This window comes from Mesitornis unicolor, unplaced genomic scaffold (genome assembly GCF_000695765.1).
Source record: "Mesitornis unicolor isolate BGI_N332 unplaced genomic scaffold, ASM69576v1 scaffold1502, whole genome shotgun sequence".
In the NCBI taxonomy this organism is placed as follows: Eukaryota; Metazoa; Chordata; class Aves; order Mesitornithiformes; family Mesitornithidae; genus Mesitornis; species Mesitornis unicolor.
Window position 1 is genome coordinate 1 of NW_010166902.1, and position 20,528 is coordinate 20,528.

The 20,528-nt window shown below is 47.3% G+C and overlaps 1 protein-coding gene across 1 annotated transcript; it reads right to left on the minus strand.

Moving 5' to 3' along the window:
* Window positions 1-169: 169 nt before the first annotated feature.
* Window positions 170-20,078, minus strand: CEP250 (centrosomal protein 250kDa; the record flags this gene model as incomplete). Its single annotated transcript, XM_010195098.1, has 27 exons — window positions 170-235; window positions 377-1,759; window positions 2,832-2,986; window positions 3,523-3,643; window positions 3,903-4,030; window positions 4,475-4,787; window positions 5,543-5,702; window positions 6,501-6,802; window positions 7,105-7,248; window positions 7,586-7,720; window positions 8,763-8,942; window positions 9,775-9,944; window positions 10,150-10,277; window positions 10,861-11,054; window positions 11,269-11,499; window positions 11,676-11,822; window positions 12,104-12,248; window positions 12,918-13,100; window positions 13,542-13,720; window positions 14,022-14,183; window positions 15,170-15,268; window positions 15,737-15,833; window positions 16,424-16,651; window positions 17,574-17,680; window positions 18,372-18,537; window positions 19,333-19,415; window positions 20,016-20,078. Coding segments are annotated over 27 exons (5,469 nt in total), but the record flags the coding sequence as incomplete, so codon positions are not given.
* Between the last annotated feature and the right edge of the window lie 450 nt (window positions 20,079-20,528).

Consider the following 20,528-nt stretch of genomic DNA (forward strand, 5'->3'; position numbering starts at 1 on the left):
GGGATCTGATCTCCCGCTCTCTCTCCTCCAGATCTTTGTTCATTTTGCTTACAGTAATGCTTTGTTTTTCTTGCTGCTTCTCCAACTCCTGTATTTCTTCTCGCTGGGATCTGATCTCCCGCTCTCTCTCCTCCAGATCTTTGTTCATTTTGCTTACAGTAATGCTTTGTTTTTCTTGCTGCTTCTCCAACTCCTGTATTTCTTCTCGCTGGGATCTGATCTCCCGCTCTCTCTCCTCCAGATCTTTGTTCATTTTGCTTACAGTAATGCTTTGTTTTTCTTGCTGCTTCTCCAACTCCTGTATTTCTTCTCGCTGGGATCTGATCTCCCGCTCTCTCTCCTCCAGATCTTTGTTCATTTTGCTTACAGTAATGCTTTGTTTTTCTTGCTGCTTCTCCAACTCCTGTATTTCTTCTCGCTGGGATCTGATCTCCCGCTCTCTCTCCTCCAGATCTTTGTTCATTTTGCTTACAGTAATGCTTTGTTTTTCTTGCTGCTTCTCCAACTCCTGTATTTCTTCTCGCTGGGATCTGATCTCCCGCTCTCTCTCCTCCAGATCTTTGTTCATTTTGCTTACAGTAATGCTTTGTTTTTCTTGCTGCTTCTCCAACTCCTGTATTTCTTCTCGCTGGGATCTGATCTCCTGGTTCCTCTCCTCCAGCTCTTTGCTCATCTTGCTGATAGCAGTCTTCTGCATTTCTCGCTGCTTCTCCATGTTTGCTATCAGTACTTGCTGGTATTTGATCTCCTGGTCCCTCTCTTCTGACTCTCTGCTCATCTTGCTCACTGCAGTCCTTTGCATTTCTTGCTGCTTCTCCAGCTTCTGTATTTCTTCTCGCTGGGATCTGATCTCCTGGTTCCTCTCCTCCAGATCTTTGCTAACAGCAGTCCTCTGCATTTCTCGCTGCTTCTCCAGGTCCCGTATTTGTTCTTGCTGGCACCTGATCTCCTGGTCTCTCTCCTCCAGCTCTTCACTCATTTTGCTTACAGCAATCCTTTGTTTTTCTTGCTGCTTCTCCAGCTCCTGTATTTCTTCTCGCTGGGATCTGATCTCTTGGTTCCTCTCCTCCAGCTCTTTGCTAATCTTGCTCACAGCAGTCCTCTGCATTTCTCGCTGATTCTCCATGTCTGCTATCAGTTCTTGCTGGTATTTGATCTCCTGGTTCCTCTCCTCCAGCTCTTTGCTCATTTTGCTTACAGCAATCCTTTGTTTTTCTTGCTGCTTCTCCAGCTCCTGTATCTGTTCTTGCTGGGATCTGATCTCCCGCTCTCTCTCCTCCAGCTCTTTGCTCATTTTGCTTACAGCAATCCTTTGTTTTTCTTGCTGCTTCTCCAGCTCCTGTATGAGTTCTTGCTGGGATTCAGTTTTCTGCTTTTTCTCACTTATGTCCGTAATAACTCGATCAAGAGCAGTTTTGTGCATTTCTTTCTGGTTTTCCAGCTTTCTCATCTGTTCCTGGTACAGCTTCATCTCTCCCTCCCTCTCTGAGAGGATGGCAGTCATATGAGCGAGATTCTCCTGCAAAGCTTTTACCTCTGCTGCCTCCTTCTGTAGCATCTGAATCTTCTCCCACTGCATTTCTACTTCCTCATTTTTAACTTTTAAGACACACAGTGTAGTTTGGAGTTCTTGTTCAAGGGAGTAATTAATTTCTGTTGCTGTATTTGCTCGGGTTTCAGAGGCTGTGACTGATTCCTGAAGAAGTTTTATCTCCCATACCAGTTTTTCTTTAACTGCTTGTAGTCTGTCCAGTTCATGCTGCAAAACAGGGAGGAAAAGCATCAATAATTCCATCTGTGTATGTTTTCATACGAGATTTGAACTCCTGCTCCAGTGGCAGTCAAGGGCTCAAGTTTGAGCTTTCAGAAGAAAATCTGAGCTATTCAGTTAGTTTTCCTGTTAAATGCAAATTTTCTACTGTCACTCAAAAAAGATTTGAGAGCTGTACTGTGTTTATCAAACTCTGACCAATTTTTGCAGTCATTGTAAATTAAAAAGTGGGAAAATATTGCTCATGTAAGAGCAGCTGCACTGGCTCCAACGTCTCGGCTGGTGTCCTGTACGTGACAGTGCCTGTGAGTGCATACCCAGGGAAGAAAGCCTAAGAGTGGGGTAGACTTATGTGACACCTCCCCTCCTCAATCCCATCACTGTTCCAGCTTGTGGGAATGTTCACCGTCTCCTCCTGACCCCAATTACTGTCTTCTCACCTTTTTTTTACAGATCCAGGTATATCTGGATATAAGAAATCTAAATATGGATTTGGACGTAAGTAATTGCCCAAACCATGCAATGTACACAGAGACAAGTTCGAAAATTACTTTGACTAAAGCTTCGAGGGCAGAAATCTTCAGAACTGAGGAAAATAAGCACCCTGAATCATAACTGAGTTTTACATGACTACGGCATCTTTTCCTATTGATTCAGAAGAATGCATCTGGAAAAGTTAAATCAAAAAAGAACGACTGGTATAAATAATGTTGTGCTCCTGCAGTGGTCTCTCCACAGAGCCTGTGGTATCAGTCAGCTTAGCCATCTCTTCTTTCTGGACTGCCTTCTCTTACCCAAGGTAATGACCCTGCTAATTCAGCTGCATGGTCTGGCAGTAAAGCAAGTGCCTGGAAAACAAGGAATGATGAGTGGAAGGAAGGGGAAAATGAGGGAAACTTGGTCAGCATTTGAGTACTCTGTATCTGCTCAGATCTGGAGCGAATCTGTACAAGACCACCCAAAACCAGCTCTCCACTGGAAAAAGTTACTCCTTAGAATTATTAACATAAGGTCAAAAAGTATGTCAGAAATGGCCCTTTATGGCATCTGCCAGCCTCACCAGGACGTCCTCTCTTTGCTTCTCTGTGCTTTCAAGTTTCCTCTGCAAAGACGCCACCTCCTGACGCAGGGTCAGAGCCTCCTCCTTTAGAGCAGTGGCCTCTTCCTGCAAGGCAGCTTGTAGAGAGCTCCTCTTGTGTTCTGCCATCTGTGTCTCTGCAGCAGTGAAGGTGAAGGGGAAGGTGAAAAGTAAAGCCAACCCAAACCAATTTGCATCCCACAGAGAAAACATATTTTCACTACATAAGCAGGTAACAGCCTGTGGGGGAGGCAATGAGCAATGCCCACACTTCCCTGCTCCTCTAGTCTGAGACAAGGAAAAGACAATGAAGTGAAAAAGCAGTTCTGATGTGGAGAGTGGGAAAATAATGTCAGAGAAAGGATCAGGGATGCCTGTCCAGCTATGATATAGAGAGGTAAATAGCCCTGACCAACCCAACCCGATTTGCATCCCACAGAGAAAACATAATTTTCACTACATAAGCAGGCGACAGCCTGTGGGGGAGGCAATGAGCAATGCCCACACTTCCCTGCTCCTCTAGTCTGAGACAAGGAAAAGACAATGAAGTGAAAAAGCAGTTCTGATGTGGAGAGTGGGAAAATAATGTCAGAGAAAGGATCAGGGATGCCTGTCCAGCTATGATATAGAGAGGTAAATAGCCCTGAAGGGGGCTGGAAAGGAGAAGCTGTACCTTCCTGGCTTTGAGTCAACTGTTTCTGCAGCTCTTGACTGCGGGTGCTGAAATGGTCCCTCTCAGCTTGCCTCTTGCTCAGCTCCACCTCCAAATCCTGTATCTTCTTCTTCGCATCATTCTGGAAGAGGTAAGATGTTTTAGCTCACAGAGCCACTGCTGGCAGGAGACAAACTGGTACAAACACTAAGGCAGAAAGAGCCAAGGCAGGAGGAGGCAGTTGGACAGTAAAGGCAGACATGGTCATGATTCTCCGTTCTCCCCATGCAGTGAGCCAACCTAGCCTACACAAATTTACACCTGCTCTGGCTTTGGCACTCTGCTCGTCAGTTCAGTCCAGCAGAGGGAGAGGATTTCTGGGTGCTCTAGACATACGTTACCAGATCTTGCCGAGTCTGCTTCAGGTGCTGATGCACGTCTTGTAGGGCTGCTGCCACTCTGTCCACCGTGAGCTCTGCAGGGAGGTCCCTGGCCTGAGAAACAGTCAGGCCCCAGACATCACCCTGTTCTGAAGAGAGAAGCCATTCTGTTTCAAGTTTTAATTGACGGGTCTCCAACGAACAAAGCCTCTTTGTACCCAGGAGAAGGTGGCAGTGCCTTTGACATTGTCCTAGAACTCCCATTACAGCAAGACATGCAGCACAGACTAACGCTATTTTGATGACCACTGATGTCAGCGCTGCCCCGAGGAAGAACACACATGCCCTGTGGCTTGACACAACTTGGGCCCTATTTAACTTTGATGCTGGTCACTTCTCCACATACAAACATGGGATGTTTGCAGGCATGGGTCTGTTTGCAGGGATGTCAGGCACTCAAGATTTCCCATGGCTTGTGTCAGCCTAAACTGAAAAGATGAGTCTATCATACTGGGATTACAAAGAACCACCCCTCCCTCCATCTGCTCTCCTCTAGGTGCTCTATAGACGTTAATGCAGCCTCCCACACTTGCCTGAACTCCAAGCGACCAAGTCTCTGCTGTCACAGATCATGTGGTGGAGAACCAAACGCAGTCTGTCCAGCTCAGACTGGGTTTCACAGCGGGCACTGTCAGCCTCCTGATGCTCTGCAGCCAATGCCATCGCTCTGTTCTCTGTGCTACAAAGCCTCAGACGCAGTTCAGACATCTCAGCCTCCAGCACACTCAAAGAGTCCCTCAAGCACTGTTCCCCTGCTCGGGACTCCTCCAGGTCCTGTAGTAGCTGCTTCTCTCGAGTTGCCAGGCCAGCTTCCTTCTCCAGCACTGCTTCCTGCAGTGACTGTATCTGTAACACAGGTGCAAAAAAACCGCAGGGATTGTGCTGCCACTGCGGCAGCAGAGAGGGAAGTAAAGGAAGGAATGAAGGAGAAATTACTTCAGGTAAGAAACACGCTGGAAACAGAAGGCACAAAGTCAAGGGTTCAAACTGAGCAAAATAAGCTAAAAACAGGGGTATGGAGTCTAAGGGGGCAAGAGGAAGTTTCCCCAGCCCCAAAGCAGTGGTTGAACTGTCAGGCTTTCATGCCTTCCAACCTCAGAAATTAAGCCTGGGGGTAGGGGGGTGGGTGTAGGGGGTGCAGGGGCGAGTGGGCGGCTGGCAGGGTGAGGTGGCAGATCAAGCATCTCTGTCAGGGGTGCTTGAGAGGAGAAGTACAGGGGAGACAGTTGGCATCCTTCAAGGTTCATCTCCAAAATGCCAGATGAACTGGCTGGGATAGAAGTACCTTTCACAGACTGTGACAACCACTTCTCTTTCACCAGGTTGTTCAGAGGTAGAAACACCATCTGGGGACAACATTTGTAACAGAGATACTGAGAAGCTCCAAAGGAATCTTCTGTTTCTCCTCAGAGATTTAATGCCATGAACCATGAGAGAACATAGGCACAACAGAGCAGATCCAGCCTTGACCTCAATGTGCAAAGTCTCTGGGCAGAATACAGAAGGAGTGTATGCTGTTAGGAGGGGAAACAAGTTGGGGGCTACAAGCTGAAGGTGGTATTCTGTGTCCCTGGAGAAGAGGATGCCAGTGTATAGCTCACCTGGTTGTTGAGCTCTTGTATTTCTCTTCTGTGGTCTGCGTGGATCTGCTGGGTCTGGTGAATGGTAGAAAGAAGCTGAGACACCTTGTTGTGCTGGGCAAGGCTGGTTTCTTCCAGGGTTGCGAGGCTCAGTTCTTTCTCTTCCAGAGACAGGGTCAGCCTGAAAGAGAGAGCACACAACCCATCACTACGTGGTAGAACATTTAATAAACTCTTAGGACTTCCACCACCAAGGGCAAAAATTTGCTTTCTCTGCTGAGATGTGACTGAACAACCAGGCTGTTTGTTCAGTCCTAAGGCAAGTTGGCAGTCACACCCAAGCACGTGCCACTACGTTTGCTTCCACAGAAGAAAGGTTATTACTGGCCAAATACCCTATCTGTTTTTGAGATGGGAATGTGAATACAAACATAATGAAATCTTGAAATTAAGATATTAGGGAAGAGGAAAATTTTTCTAATGAGGCTCCAAGGGAGAGGTTTTGTCAATGATGAAGCAACATTTTCTTCCCCGAGCTTGTATGTCCTGGTAGGAACAGCAGCAACTGACAGCAAGGTGAATTTTGGGGAGTTTCCTAAGACTTGCCAGCACCCACATTGCTTTCAGCTAGAGAAACGAAGGCCAATACCAAAAGTGGTAATGGAGGCTTGGAGGAAATACTCAGATCCTTATATAAGATGCAGGATCCCTCATAGGGGATGCAAGAGCGCACTGCCTTTTATTTCTCTTCTTCAATGAAGATGTGTTGAGGACTGGCAGGACTTTACCAGGTGAAGTAGCCTACCTACCCTTTCTCTCCTTCCTTGCACTCCTTGGACAGTCAGTAACATCTGTATCTGTTGAGGCTGGCAGGGACCCTGCGTGAGCCTCTCCAGACACCTCCTGGGATTTTTTGAGGAACAAGGAAACAGATTGCAATACGAAAACAGAATGGAGAGCCTCACAGGCTTTCATTTACCTGGCTTTTTCACTCTCTAGGACTGTCAGCAAAGCCTGTAATTCTGTGTTGTGATGCTCCACTTCTTCCCATCGACTCCTTTCCTCCTCCAAGGACTGCAGACACACTTGCAGCTCCTTGTTCTGACGTTCTACCTCCTCCCATTGACTCCTCTCCTCCTCCAGGATCTTCTGGAGGTGCTCAGCCTCCAGCAGCTTCTGCCTTGACAGCTCCTGTGCCTCCCTCAGCTCTTGCTGAGCTTTGTGGCCAATCACTTGCTGGGACTCTTTGGAAGCTGCCAGCTGAGATGTCAACTCTTCCACCTCAAGTAAAACATAACAAAGCAGTCAAAGACTTCAGTTTGCCACCATCAGCCATATCATAAACCGTGAGAAAAGAGAAAGAACAACTTCAAAACCAAGACCAGCAGAAATCCATTCTGAGGATTGCTGACAAATAGGCAAAAGGACCAGCCCATCTGTCCAGGGCAGCAGCTGAGATTCAGACCACAGCATGATGGCAGGCAGAGGGATCACCCCATGAGCCTGCTACTCTGCAGTGGAAAGGCAAGAAGGGGAGACACCACCTCTTTGATGGCTGGAGTAGCTATTGCTGTTTGAGTCACCTCGTTTTGTAGAGCATCCCTCTGCTGAAGAAGGATGTTCATTTCCTTTTCAATGGTTTGGATTTCTTCCTTGTGCCGATTCTCCACTGCCTTGATCTTACTCTGAGTTTCCTGCAGTTCTGCATGCAGCTTTTCTGTGATGCTCTGTAAACACAAATGGAGAGCAAGCTCCTGGGACCTGCCACCAGGTCCACCTTCTTTCTCTTTCTGTCTCAACATCACATTCATTCAGCCACTTCTTTCTGCTTTTCTACCCAGCTCTGCTTCCACTGTAACCCTTCCTTCCTGTTGCTGATCTCTGCAGCTTACCAGGCTCTGCTTTCAGTGAGGCAGCAGTCCTTGCCTCCTCAGTCCCAGGGCTTATATTTTATTTCCTCATTACTGCCCTTCACTTTGTTACTGGCACTCTCAGCCTCTTCTGTCACCTTATGTCTAATTGCCAATGCTCTGTTTTTCAACCTACCCTACCCATCAGACTTACCTGCCCATTCTCTCGCTGCTCCTTCACCTCCTGCCTGAGCTGATCGAGCTGCTGGCAGGCTTCTGTCAGCTCTTCCTGAGTTTGGAGTAGTGTCTCTAATAAAGCATTCTTCTCACGCTCCTTTTCTAGCAGGACCTGCACAGAAATAAAAGAGAAGATGGGTTTAAGCTCCCTCTACAAAATTTACGTGGCAAGACTCAAAGACCGACAGGCTCATGCATTCCCACAGCACTACCTGCCCACCTGGAGACACGGCTTCCTAAGTGAGACTGGCACTATAAACACCGTCCATCCACGTCTGTCTGTGATTGAATCTCCCCTAAACTCTAACAGGAAAATGTGTGGCATTTCTCAAGTGTCTCACCTTCCTGGTGAAGGGATCATCCCTTGTCTTCTGCTGTGTCTTGTTTGTCTTTCAAAAGCAACTTTTGCACTTAGTTAGCAGTAGAGAAAATGCCACAGGGCTGAAGTTAGCAGCTCCTTCAGAGAACTCAAGTATCCTAAGTGGGGTCTGGTGAAAATTACTTCAGTTTGAAGGTATTCAGTAGAGTTAGGTAAAGTACTGACATTACAGGGACACACTGTCATCTCTGAGTGCTGCCCTGTCATTTCAATACCTGTAGACACAGCTGGGGGTACTGCTGCTCCTAGGCATTGTGCATAAAAAGGTCTTTGGGGAGAACACAAGGAGGATTCTCAGTGTACGATAAAGGTGCTTTACCAGCAAGCGATTTAAAACACAGCCCAGAAGACCCCTGTTTTACTGCTCAGAAATATCTGCACAGTGTCTTTAATTTTTTTTTCTTTTGTCAATAATCCTGCCACACCTCGTCACTCAAAACCAAAACCCCATCTCATCAGGAATCAGTCCTACAGACGCAGTTTGGTCTCAAATGAAGTTAAGGCTATTTAAGAGAAACGTGAAGATGCTCTGAGGTAAGTCTTAAAAACAACACAACAGCAGCACAAAAACCTCAGCTGAGAGGTGATGTTTCTGCCTGGTTTCCTATGAGAAGTCTCATTCCTAGTCACAGAGCTAGCCCTGCTTGCATTTCACCTCACCAAATTCAATGTAGAAAATGTGTAGGACATGCTCCAACACAGCCCAATATCCAGCCCTCTCCCACCTCTCTAGCCTTGCAAAAACCTACACAAGTTCTCCTCTCACAGTCTTTACCTCTTTCTTGACATTTTCAACTCTGGTTCGTTCCTCTTCTTGCTGAGCTTGCATGGCAGCCACTTTCTGCCTCATATCAAACAGCTTCTTCTCATGCTCCCCTTCTGTCTCTGCCTTCTCCTTTTCCCATTGCTCCAGCATCTCCTGCAGCTCTGAATGGTGCCCTTCCCGCTCGCTTTCCTGAGGGGAGAAGAAGACTTCAAGATGAAGTCATAGCCAAGCTCCTCAAAAACAAACGTGAAGCTTCATCCCTCCCACATACCCCCACTGGAGCAGTGCCTTTGTGCCCTCCATAAATCTTGTCCTGTCAAGGAACTTAAAAAGAGGATCAGTGGGTGAAATGATCATAGAACCATTAAGGTTGGAAAAGACCTTTAAGATCATTGAGTCCAACAATTAGGAAAACAAGATGTTACCTTCCCCTCTCTGATGACTGCCTGTCTCCTAGAACCTCTTGCCTCGGGATTTCTCTCTATTCTCAGAGTCTCTCCTTTCAAAGCTCAACTCCATTCTCAGATGGACTGCAGGGTAAGAAAGAGCCAGTACCCCAATGCCCTGGCCCCAAAACAGGCCAGGAACCGAAGTATTAAGAACAAGGGGCCTGTTCTGTATGCTTTAAGCCCAAAGATAACACCTCTGTCAACCTCTGTGGAAGGACAGAAAGAAAGGAACAGAGCTCCATGACTGCAGTTGGCAGCAACGTGAGGAGTCTACTTCATGGTAGACAGAGTCTGGTAAGACCTTCCCCCTTTGCTGCCACGATTTGAGTGGGGATCCCCCAGCCTTCTCTAGGACTTGTCTTAGGCCCACTCTGAATCTGTGGCTGCATTTGCTGTCCCAGCACAGTCCTGTGGTCTTCACACACCTTCAGAGTCATCGGCTCTGCTGCTTGGACTAGCGATGTGTGGCCTATGACAGATGGTTGCTGCCATTTCACACCCTCAGGCTGTTATTCTTCTAAAGTCAGCCCACAAACCTTGCTTGAAGGGTTCAGAAGCACATTGTTTCCTACCAGGTCTTGCAGGAGTTTGTTTATTTCCACTTCATGGTCAGTCTGCCGAAGTCTGAGGGTACTGTCATACTGCTGTTCTGTCTGCAAGAGCTGCTGTACCATGTTTTCCCGTTCCTGCTTCATAAGAGATCTCTCTGCTTCCAGCTCCCATTGAAGGCACTTCACTTCCCCTGCACACACGACAATTGCCAAGGTTCAGAGTTTACATATACAGTGGTTTGGACTTTACTAACCTTAGCTCAATTGAATTTCAGTGTAGGAGGAATCTGCCTCCAGCTCTTCCACTCCTCACAAGCACTGCAGACAGTGAGCTATCTTTATACCATCTCTGCTGCGTAGGAGGAACACCAGAAACTAAGCACATGAGCCTCTCACCTTGTATCACCTCCTTGGCCTGCGTGACTGTGTGAAGTTGGATTTCAAGCTGACTCCTGGCGATCTCCAGCTGAGATAAGTGCTGCTGTGCCTCAAACAGGCTGGACTCCAGGGTCTCCTTCACTGACCTACAAGTTGTGAATGTGGATTGAAATGAGCTTCTAGTTCCTGACACCCACAGGGAGTTATTCCAGTAAGAAGTGGTTCAGGATCCTACCCTAGAGTATGGAAAATGGGTTACATGGAAACTTGTATACAGAAAAGGTATTTCTACCATTTCAAATAGAAACACAGGCCCATCCAAGGGAATCTCCAGGCTTTTCTTATGATCTAGCATAACACAGAAAGCCCAGTCGAACTCGATCTCAGTAGCCAAGTGTTACGTTGCTATTGTCTGATCTATGACACACGGGTAGCTGTGCCCACAAAGTCTGTGCCAGCAAGCAAAAGCCCAGCCTCTGCTCACAGACAGAAACAGGAGCCCAAGGCTCAGGAGAGCTTTGTTAGCTTTAGCTATCAGAAAAATAATATTCAAATCATGGTATGCTGTTTTGTTTTCTTTGTGCTCGAGATTGTTCCATTTTACATCCATGGAAGACGAAACCATCTGAAAAGCACACAGGATGCAAGAAATCCTCATGTAATGATTACCACCGTTATCATTACAGACACGAAGTAACGCCCTGCCCAGGGTCTCCTCCCTGCCTTTACCTGGCCTCTGCCAGCTGCTCGGAAAGGCCGTGTCTGTCCCGCTCCACAGCTGCCAGTCGCACCTCTAGGGCCGCCTTCTCATGCACCAGCACCTCCTTCTCTTTGGACACCTTGGTCAGTGCAAGCTCTTGGCGAGAGGACTCCTGGCGCAACTGCTCCAGACCGCTGCTCGCTGACTCCTGCTGCCGGTAAACCTGAAAGCAGGACAAAATACAGTTAAGAGTCCATTCTCTGGAGCTCTGTGCAGAGCCAGCCAGGGCCACTTTTGAATCAGCTGGAGGAGAAAGAGCTCCTGTACCTTGGCTGAAAGTGTGTATCTGCTGTATACTACACTAATATCCAGGACTGCCTGGGACTGTTGACTGGACAGGATGTGTAAGGCCCTAGTGGGTTGTGCTTTGGTCTCACCTGATTGAGTTTCTCTTGGGTTTCTGCCTTTTCCTCTGCCAGTGTCCTCAGCTGCACCCGCAGCCCCTCCTGTTGCTCCTCTGCTTTCTTCAGCAGCTGCTCCAGGTGGGCTTTCTCTGCACTGAGCTCTTCATTTCTTCTTTCACACAAGCTCAGCTTCTCCTGGTCAGAGATCTTTGCTCTTTCCATCTCATCCACTTTACCTGACAGAATTTCATTCTCTTGCTCCAGCTACAACCACAGAAACACAGAGGAAATAAAACACAGTAAGATTTACCCTGTAGGAGGTTTGGCTTAGCCAGAAAAAGGAACATTCCCATATGCAGTCAGTCATCCTGTTGGAAGGCAAGAGGTCTGAAAACAAGCAGAAACAAACACCTGGCAAGACCGTTGGCAACTCTGCTCACCTGCAGCAAAAGTTTGTTCAGTTGCACTTTATCCAATGCAAGAGCTTCATTGATACTGCTCACGTTCGCTGTTGCAACATGCAGATCAGCTACTTCAGCACTCAGCTTACTCTGAGCGCCCGTCAACTCTGCTACTGACTGCTCTGCCTGAGGAGACATAAGAGCAACATGGAAACAAAGGCAGGAAAATCCCTGCCACCAAGCAGCAACTCCACATCCCCTGTGTGTCTCTGACACGCTCCCACTTCAGTGTTCCCAAGAGGCACATGGGGACTCGCTACCCCAGAGCCTGTGTGGTCTGATCACCGTTTTCCAAGAAGGAGAACAGCACTGTCCCTGCCTTCCACTGCCAGAACCAGCATCTGTGGTGGTCCTGCTATCACAACTCCCTCTGCCACAAGTGCCACCTGGGAATAAGGTGCCCGTACCTTCTCCAGTGCCACGGTAAGCTCATGTTTCTCTTGCTTCAGCAGATCTCGCTGAAGGTGCGATTCCTCCAGCGTCTCTCTTGTGACTACCAACTCACTCTGTAACAATGAATGTTTTCCTTCAAGAGCAGCTAAGTCCTTTAGTCTATGAAAAGGACAAACAAGTTTATAATGCAAAATCATTCTCATTTCCAAAACCAAGAGTACATACTATGTCCCAGTTATGGCAGTCTGAATGACTTCCAACAGCTTTCCATTTACCCCTAAAGAAAGCTGGAATTTTCTGACCGGAGCTGCATCGCTCTTTGTCATTGATGTAGGTGAAAAAGTTGCCATTGAGAAAGTAAAACAAGTTTCCAGAAATCACATAATGTTTCAAAAAAAGTTCAAGTACCCTCAACTTAACAGTTTCCTGCCTGTAAGTTCTCTTCCCTCCTTTTTGATACATTGGATACAAGACTTTCCAAAATTCCTCTTTGGGTAAAACAGACTTTTTAAGTCCAGATTACTCTTCCCACAATTACTCTTGCCTTCAGCAGTGACATGATCAAAGAGCCTGTGATCTAGCTGGAGAGGGGATGTGTATGAATTTCCAATCCAATCATCACAGGATCACAGGATTATTCAGGCTGGCAGGGACCCCAGGAGGCCTCCAGCCCCATCTGCAGCTCAAAGCAGCTGAGGTCAGCTGTGGAATCAGTCCCTTCTCATTTCCATGCTACAAATGACGAGCATGCAGAATTCATTCCTCTCTGGTGGGCCTCCTAAAGTCCAGCACCGCCCACCCCTGCCCAGAGAAAGCTTTAACTCTCACAGGAGCTGCTGGTCACGACGCGCTCTCTCCATCATCTGCTGCTGCTCCACCTTTTCCCCCTGGGCTGAATTTTCCTTCAGCTGCAGCTCAGCGTTACTTCGACGCAGACGCGAGGCTTCTCGCTCCGTTACTTCAAGCTGCTGCTGTAGCTCTTCCCTGGTTTTCTCAAGGTTTGCACAGTCACTGCAGAGACAAGGCTCAGTCAGAGGAATGGAGAGGCCTTAAGAGGCATGGATCCCATTTTCATCATTCCTGGATGGAGTTGTGGAGAACACGGTAAAGAAGAACTTGCTTTTCCCCTCATAAAGTAACTGAAGAGGGAAAGCGAATGGAAGACAGGCTTTTGCCTTCATTCAGTGAGAAGCAGTGGCTAGGAAAGGGCACCCAAAGAACAGAAGTCAGAGAAGCTGCAAGAAGAGGGAGGCATCTTCCAAATCTCCAAGTCAGCCTTAGGATTCAGAACAGAACATGAAAAGCATGTTTCCTTTCACAAGAGGATGCTAAAGTGCCAAGCAGAGGCATGCACATGGTAGGGCAGGTGAGTTATTTGCCCATAACACCTCTGAACTCCCCGAACTGGAAGCAGATTGCCTGTAGAACGCAGGAGGAGGAGGAAACACTCACCTCCTGAGTGCTTCTACCAGAGACTGCAGGTGCTGCCTGTGGCTGCTGGATGTCTTGCATTCCTCCTCCAGTTGCTCAAGCCTTTGCTGCAGCTTCCTGCACTTCTCTTCCTCCTCCTTGTGCTGGTGCTGCAGGAAATTTATAGAGTCCTGCCTGGCAAAAAGCTCCTCTTCCAGGGCCTGCAAGGAATGGGCAGAGAAAGAGCACAAACATGCAATAAGGAGAAGGAAAAATGGCTCCGGATAGCTGGGAGAAGAAGCAAGCAGAGACAGAGCTCACCTGAGGCAAAAGCTGCGATGAGGGGATGGAGATCAAGGAGAGAAAAGCAGCAGAACACAGAGCTGGTGAGTTTGGCAAGGCAATACATTACCAAGAGTGGGACGGCTGGAAAGAAACTGGTCAAATGGAAAGGTTTCAAGCCAAGTGAGGCATTAGCAGCTGAGCCTGTGGCGAGTGGTGAAGACAAGCAGAAATTCTCACCTGTGTTGTTCCTCGCCTCCTTGCCAGTGCTTCCTGAACCAACACAAGGGCATGCTCTGCATCAAAGGAGCTCAGACAAGAGAGGATGTTGCTGGACTCTGCATACTGGGAACTGTCAGTGCAGGTAATGCTGACCACACTGTCACTGTCTTCTAACACGACCTGAAAGCCCACATCAAGCTGTTACCTCTTTGCTCATTCTACTTGGTTTTCTTTATCCATTTCTCCTTTTTCTCCCACTTCACCCTAGTCATTAAAACTCAATTCTCTCATTTCTTCAGTCAAGAAGTTTTGTCCCTGTGGCCACAAGTACTCCACTGATTTCTGAATACAGCTACTATAAACGACAAGAAGCAAGCATGAAGTGGCTGGAGGCTGCTTGAATGCTCAATGTCTTGTTCTCATGAATAATTTGGGTCTCCTTCAGCTTCTTAGAGCCACATACACGAGCACCAGCACATCAATGGAAATAGCAATGAAAGGAAACATTAATGCTGCCCAGGGAAGAAGGAAGCTGATGAATACTGGAAAACAGCAATGGAAAAGCTAATGTTTATAATTACTCTGAGCAGCAGCACAAGAGGATCAAAATGTCTATGTAAAGGGAAAGAACTGACTTTGTGAGAGGCTGTGTAAAAGATTTGATAATTAAACCCCCTTCCATAGAGAGAAGTTTAGGACTAAGTTAAATTTAAACCTAGACAGTTGTGATTCTGTGGAGACAATAATGGTCAGTGAATGTAGAGTGAAGGAGCAGAGTTGGCAAGTGCCACGGTCACTGACCTTTAATAACAATGTGAAGAACAACAGAGCAATTTCTCCAGGAGGCTGGGGGAAGCCTCCAAGCAACACTGGAACACAAATGTCAAGTGGCCAACTCAGAAAGCACAGTCCAAGAGAGACCTTAGCAAGACAGCGAAGGCAACGGTACTGACACTTCTAGCAACTCAGCTGAAATGTCACAGGACAGCCAGCTCGGAAGTCAGAACTGGTTTTATGTCAGAAAAGTGGTATAAAAACTCAACAGCCAGCAGCAGTTAACATAAACAGTATACAACACTGACATCTATTCCATGGCCTGGTCTGTTGCCTTCCTCAAGTACTTTTGAACCAAATTTACACAGATGTGGTCCCAACACTGTACTCACCTCAGTTATATCTTTTATCAGCTTTTGGAGAGAAAGATTTGCTTCTTTGGCACTTTTGGTCAAGGAATCTTCATATTCCTTCTCTAACTGACTTGCTTCCTGAGAACAGAATAAGGAAAGGGTGGGCAGGAAAGAGCTGCTCCCCTCTGCAGCATTCCCATACTCAGTAGCATTGTCATGCCAATAAGCCTCAGCCCCAGGGATTCCTTCTCTTATCTATTCCATTTCTTCTCTGCTAAAACTAAGAAGAGAAAGACCGACAGCAAGTTTTCATGGACTGCTATGAAGCTGTCAGTGCCAAGGAACTTAAAGATACTTAAAGTCACAGGAGGACAGCATTGGTGCAGCCCCCCTGAGGAAGACACTCAAGTTGCCTGCAGCTCCCCTGCCATTGCCTGCACCTGGACTGAGCCCACATGTGCCAAAAACGCAAGGAGTGTTTTGGCAATGTGCCTGATGTTCCCATAGCTAGCATCTCTGCCACTCCATCTCTTGAGGAAGCCACACCTCTGTGCTAAGGCTGAAGAGCAAACACTGAGCCGTCTCCCAGATAAAGGTAAAACATACTAGAATCTCCACAGTGTCGTTAAGTGTTTTTATGGTCTTCTCCTTCTCCTCATTCTGCTTCTGAGACTGTACAAGCAAGGCTGAGAGCTCCATCACCCTGAAAAGAGAAGGTCCACGTGCCGTTCCAAAAGCATTGCACACCATCACCATCGTGTTAAAGAGCTGAGCAGCTCCAGAAGCACAGCAGAGAAAGTTCAACCCCAAAAATACAGCAAAGGCAGTGTTCATCTCTACAGGTTCATACGGTTGATGTTGCAAAATGCCACTTCTTGCCCCAAAGGCCGTCTGCACTCAGTCTTGCAAGGAAAGGTCAGTACAGAGGTGCTACATTGCTTATGAAGGTCATGGGCAAATTCCTCCCTACTCCTTTAGCACAGCCCTGGGTAGCAAAAGGGCTGTACAAGAGACAGGGTTGTTTATACTGATCTCAATTGCTCACCAAGGATCAGTTATCAGCAACACATTGTCTAATGCGACCTCTTTCCCAGTCTTGTCTTACTCAGAAAAGCTTCTATCAGTCAGACAGTTTTTTCTGCCCTTTCTGTTGAAGGCAATAGTTCAACCAGGGACAGAAACAAGGCTGTGCAGAACTGTGTGTGTTTTAAATGTGAACACAGCCCACCTACGTATCCAAGAAGCAGCCACAAAAGATGATGTCGGTAATAGCAAAGTTTAAAACACATTTACCTGTCCTGAAGCTCCTTCCTCTCCAGGTCCCCCTTGACTTGTAGGCACATCACTTCCTGAGTCTTCTGGTTCATTTCCCGTTCCTCTTCCTGCTGTGCTTGATCCTCTAGGACAAGTCTGCCCACAGTGACAGACTCCCAGAGCTGTACGCTGCAGTGCAGGTGGGAGCAGTTTGCAAGAATAGAGCCAGAAAGCCTCAGCTGCTCGGCCTTCAGCTCTGACAGATCTCTGAAGAACAATAAAGAGAGAGAAACGTTCACACCGCTGTCTTTATCAGCTGACTCACTTCTGAAGCACGTATATGCACAACAGTAAAAGCTGGTAGGAAAGATGGGTTCAAATCATTCATCTGACACTTTGGGATCAGGACTCATCTTGACAACTGAGCAAGTCTATTGGATAGTTGAGCAATGAGCCTGTTTTCTTCTCAGAGACAAGAAGAAATACATGGCAGAGCCAGAAGGCTTCAAGAACCTCCAATTACTCTTATTAATGGCTGCTCCTGCAAGTTATCATTAATACAAGCTTTTATACCTAGGGGATCAGCCTTAAGCAACCTATTATTATCAGCACTCGGACTGCTAAGAGGCTTGTGACAATCTCTACATAATAAACACTTCAGGAAGGTGGTGGAAGAATGAGCCTAAAATGTTGTAACTAAAAGCACAAATTACACGTGAATTCAATATAGGTCAGGCATGCTCGACACAGTAAGGAAGGCTTACAGTCAAGTAAGATAAATGGCTGACAGTAACCCGGAGTTTGAACTTGCATGCTGACCCCAGAAGAATGTACTATTATGGCTACACTATTTTTGTCCACATAGAAGGCAACTGTGAGAAAGGAACCTCAGAGAGCCCAAGAACAAGAAAACAAACATGAAAAGGAGGCATCAAACTAAGCAAAACAAATTGTAGAAATGCAGCCACAGGGTAGAGAAGCTATTCCTTCTCTCAACTACGGTGGTACATGGATGCAAACTGACCAGAATAAATGTGATCTGGAAATGAGAAGGAAATAAAAACCATGAATGATCTTCCCATTAGGAGCAGTGGGAAAAGGAAGCCAGTGAGATTTAAGGCTCAAAAAGCAGGTGTGAAGGGAAGCTACATTTTTTTCTGCAAGAGATGTAGCCTTGACCTCTGCTCACCGGTCAGTGGCCGTCTTCATCTCCAGGAAGTGACGGCGGAAGGTCACCACCTGACGCCACAGGCCGAGCAGACGGTTGTGTTCACCCCTTATGTAGCTGTCATAAAGCTAAAAGACAAAAAGAAAAAATGCCAGTTCAGCCTTCGCTGCCACTGTACAAGTCTTTCAGATAGGAGAGAGCAGAATCACCCTCAGCAGATCTCCTTTAAGAACGACAGGGGCATCAAGGACTGGAGAGGCACCAGAGAAGTGCCCACAGGACCTGCCCCCCGACTTCAAAGAAGGGAACATCCACGCTTCTCAGCAGGAGTGGGTATCAGCAAAGCAAACCAACCGTGATTCATCATCTCGCCTTGCAGAGGTGTCTCACAGTCTTGGTGGAGGAGGAGGAAAACAAGCACCTCCAAGACCAGTGTCAGATTTGCTATTGGGAAGGGAGGCCGGTCTCATCCTGCTGCTGGCTGCTCTGAATGTGAAAACACACAGACCCCTCCAGTCTCCACTGCTCTAGACAGAGATTTAGGAACTATTTAAGACAAGAGGTCCTGTGTGACCGCCCTACAGTGCCCAGCAACAGCAAGCACGTGCCTTTAAGACCCAGCAGCATGGCCACAACAGGTGGGCATCTTCCATCCCCACAATTTGGAGACACTCCTGCAGCTCACACCCCTGTGGTCTGCTACTCAACACAACACCAATACATCCTCACCAGAGCCACAGCTTTCACACAGTGAGTCCTCTATGCCAGAAATAAAATGCATTCTCATGCCACTCTGGCATTCCCATAGCTTATCCTTACCTCACGTTCATGGCGCCATTCGCTCTCCTTCAATTCCAGCTCCTCCCGGGCCCTCATCCAATCCGCCGTCAGTTTTCCAACATCTTCTTTGAGGGCTGAATTAATCTCATTTGCTTCACTGAGGTGCTCCCGCAGGACAGCGTTCACTTCTGCTAGATTCTCACCCCTTGGAAAGGGAGAAACAGCAACGAGGTCACTGAATCACAGAGTCACACAGAATCACAGAATGCTAGGAGTTGGAAGGGACCTTGAAAGATCATCCAGTCCAACCCCCCTGCTATCCACAAGCAGCATCCCTGTGATTTCCCAACTCCCTCAAAACTCTGTTGTCAAACTGAGAGCTAGGAAAAGTGCTTTCTAGGATTAAGTAAGACGTCTCTGTGATGGCAAACTGGCAAACTCATTTGCTTCTCCTACAGTTTTGGTTCTCCCTTTGTCTCCAGGGGACCTTGAAAGATCATCCAGTCCAACCCCCCTGCTATCTACAAGCAGCATCCCTGTGATTTCTCAGCTCCCTCAAAACTGACTCTGTTGTCAAACTGAGAGCTAGGAAAAGTGCCTTCTAGGATTAAGTAAGATGTCTCTGTGATGGCAAACTCATTTGCTTCTCCTACAGTTTTGGTTCTCCCTTCGTCTCCAGCTTTGACGATGCTCTCAGTTAGGCCTTGTCTCCCCTTTGTGCTGCCTGATCACTTGGATGCATCATCTTTCTCTAGCATTGTCCCGAGTCACTCACCTACTGAGTCACAGAATAATTTAGGCTGGAATGGGACCTTTAGAGGTCACCTGGAATAACACAACACTGTCACTGCACCCCAGAAAACAGACTGTGGACCTGTCCCCTGTCAAAGTGGCTCGTCCAACCTCTTCCCTTGAGGACACTAGGTAGCACTGACATGTTTTCCCTCACATCCATGAGCATCCAGGATACCAGCTATGAGGGAACACTTCTTCCCCATACCTTTGATGCTCCTCTTCTACCTGAAGCAGTGCTTTCTCCAGGCTGTGGTCCTCTGTGCCTTCCCACCTGCCTGGAAGGGAACCCTTAAGAAGAAAGGAAATGTTTAGTCAAATTCTAGTGTTTCCTTCACTACTGTTTGCATCCATCACTTTCCCCTCCATTTGTTTGGTATCTCAGGAGCTTGTGGCTTCTTCCAGGCACAACTGTGTTGTGACTATGGAAAGGGAAGGAGGGGAAGGGTGTCACTCAATATGAGTAGCTCTCCACAGTCTCCTCCTGTTGCACTCTCACAGCTCAGCAACCTCTGCTCATGCCTGGGAGTGCTCACTTTGACTGGAAGCCTGGGAATGCTCTCCTACTCTCCTACCCCTCATTTCCTAGGTTTACTTTAGCCATGAAGCAGAAAGAAAAGCAGCGAGCCAGCCCTCTATGTTGAACACCAGCATTCTTGCCTTCCAAAATACTGTGTTTCAACCAATTCTTTTTCAGAGACAGCCACATGATCTAACAGACCTAGGACTAAATGTTACTCCAGCAATAAAGCACTCCTTCACAAAACTAAAGTCCTTCTTGATATGGTTTTCTGGACTGGCATTTCTGGGACTAGTGGCTGCTCCAAGAATGGCAACTGGACAAAACACTGACAGACAAACTTACAGCCCTTCTTTTAACCCTCTGGTAACACTCACCCCTCCTGCTCCCACTTGCTGCTCCAACTCTCGACATCGGGTCCGGTACTGCAGGACCTGAATGGATACACAGAATGAAGAAGAGCAAACGCAGCGTGTAACAGACTCTGCTCCCCCTGCTTTAGCTTTTCTCTAAGACTTTACAGCCCAAGCGCAGTACACATCACACCGCTGCTGATACAGGCAACGAGAAGTCATTACGATACAGGGAAGCTTCACTTTATCTAACATTAAGCAAAGTGAGACAGGGTTTCTTTTACATGTAGTGCTCTCTGCTCATCCTAAGGCAGTGATGGCAAGCAGGATGATGGGACAGACTTAGCCATGCCTGGCCTATGGCCACCAGGTACCCCCAATCAGTATTCCCAACAGGCTAAAAGGCCAGCGGGACTTTTTAGTTAGAGAAACGAGGTTTCAAAATCGCTTTTCAATATTTAGCAAGTCAAGTCAGTTCTGACCACAGTCCTGCTCAGGCACTGCAGAACGCACATTCCTGCGCAGCTGCGT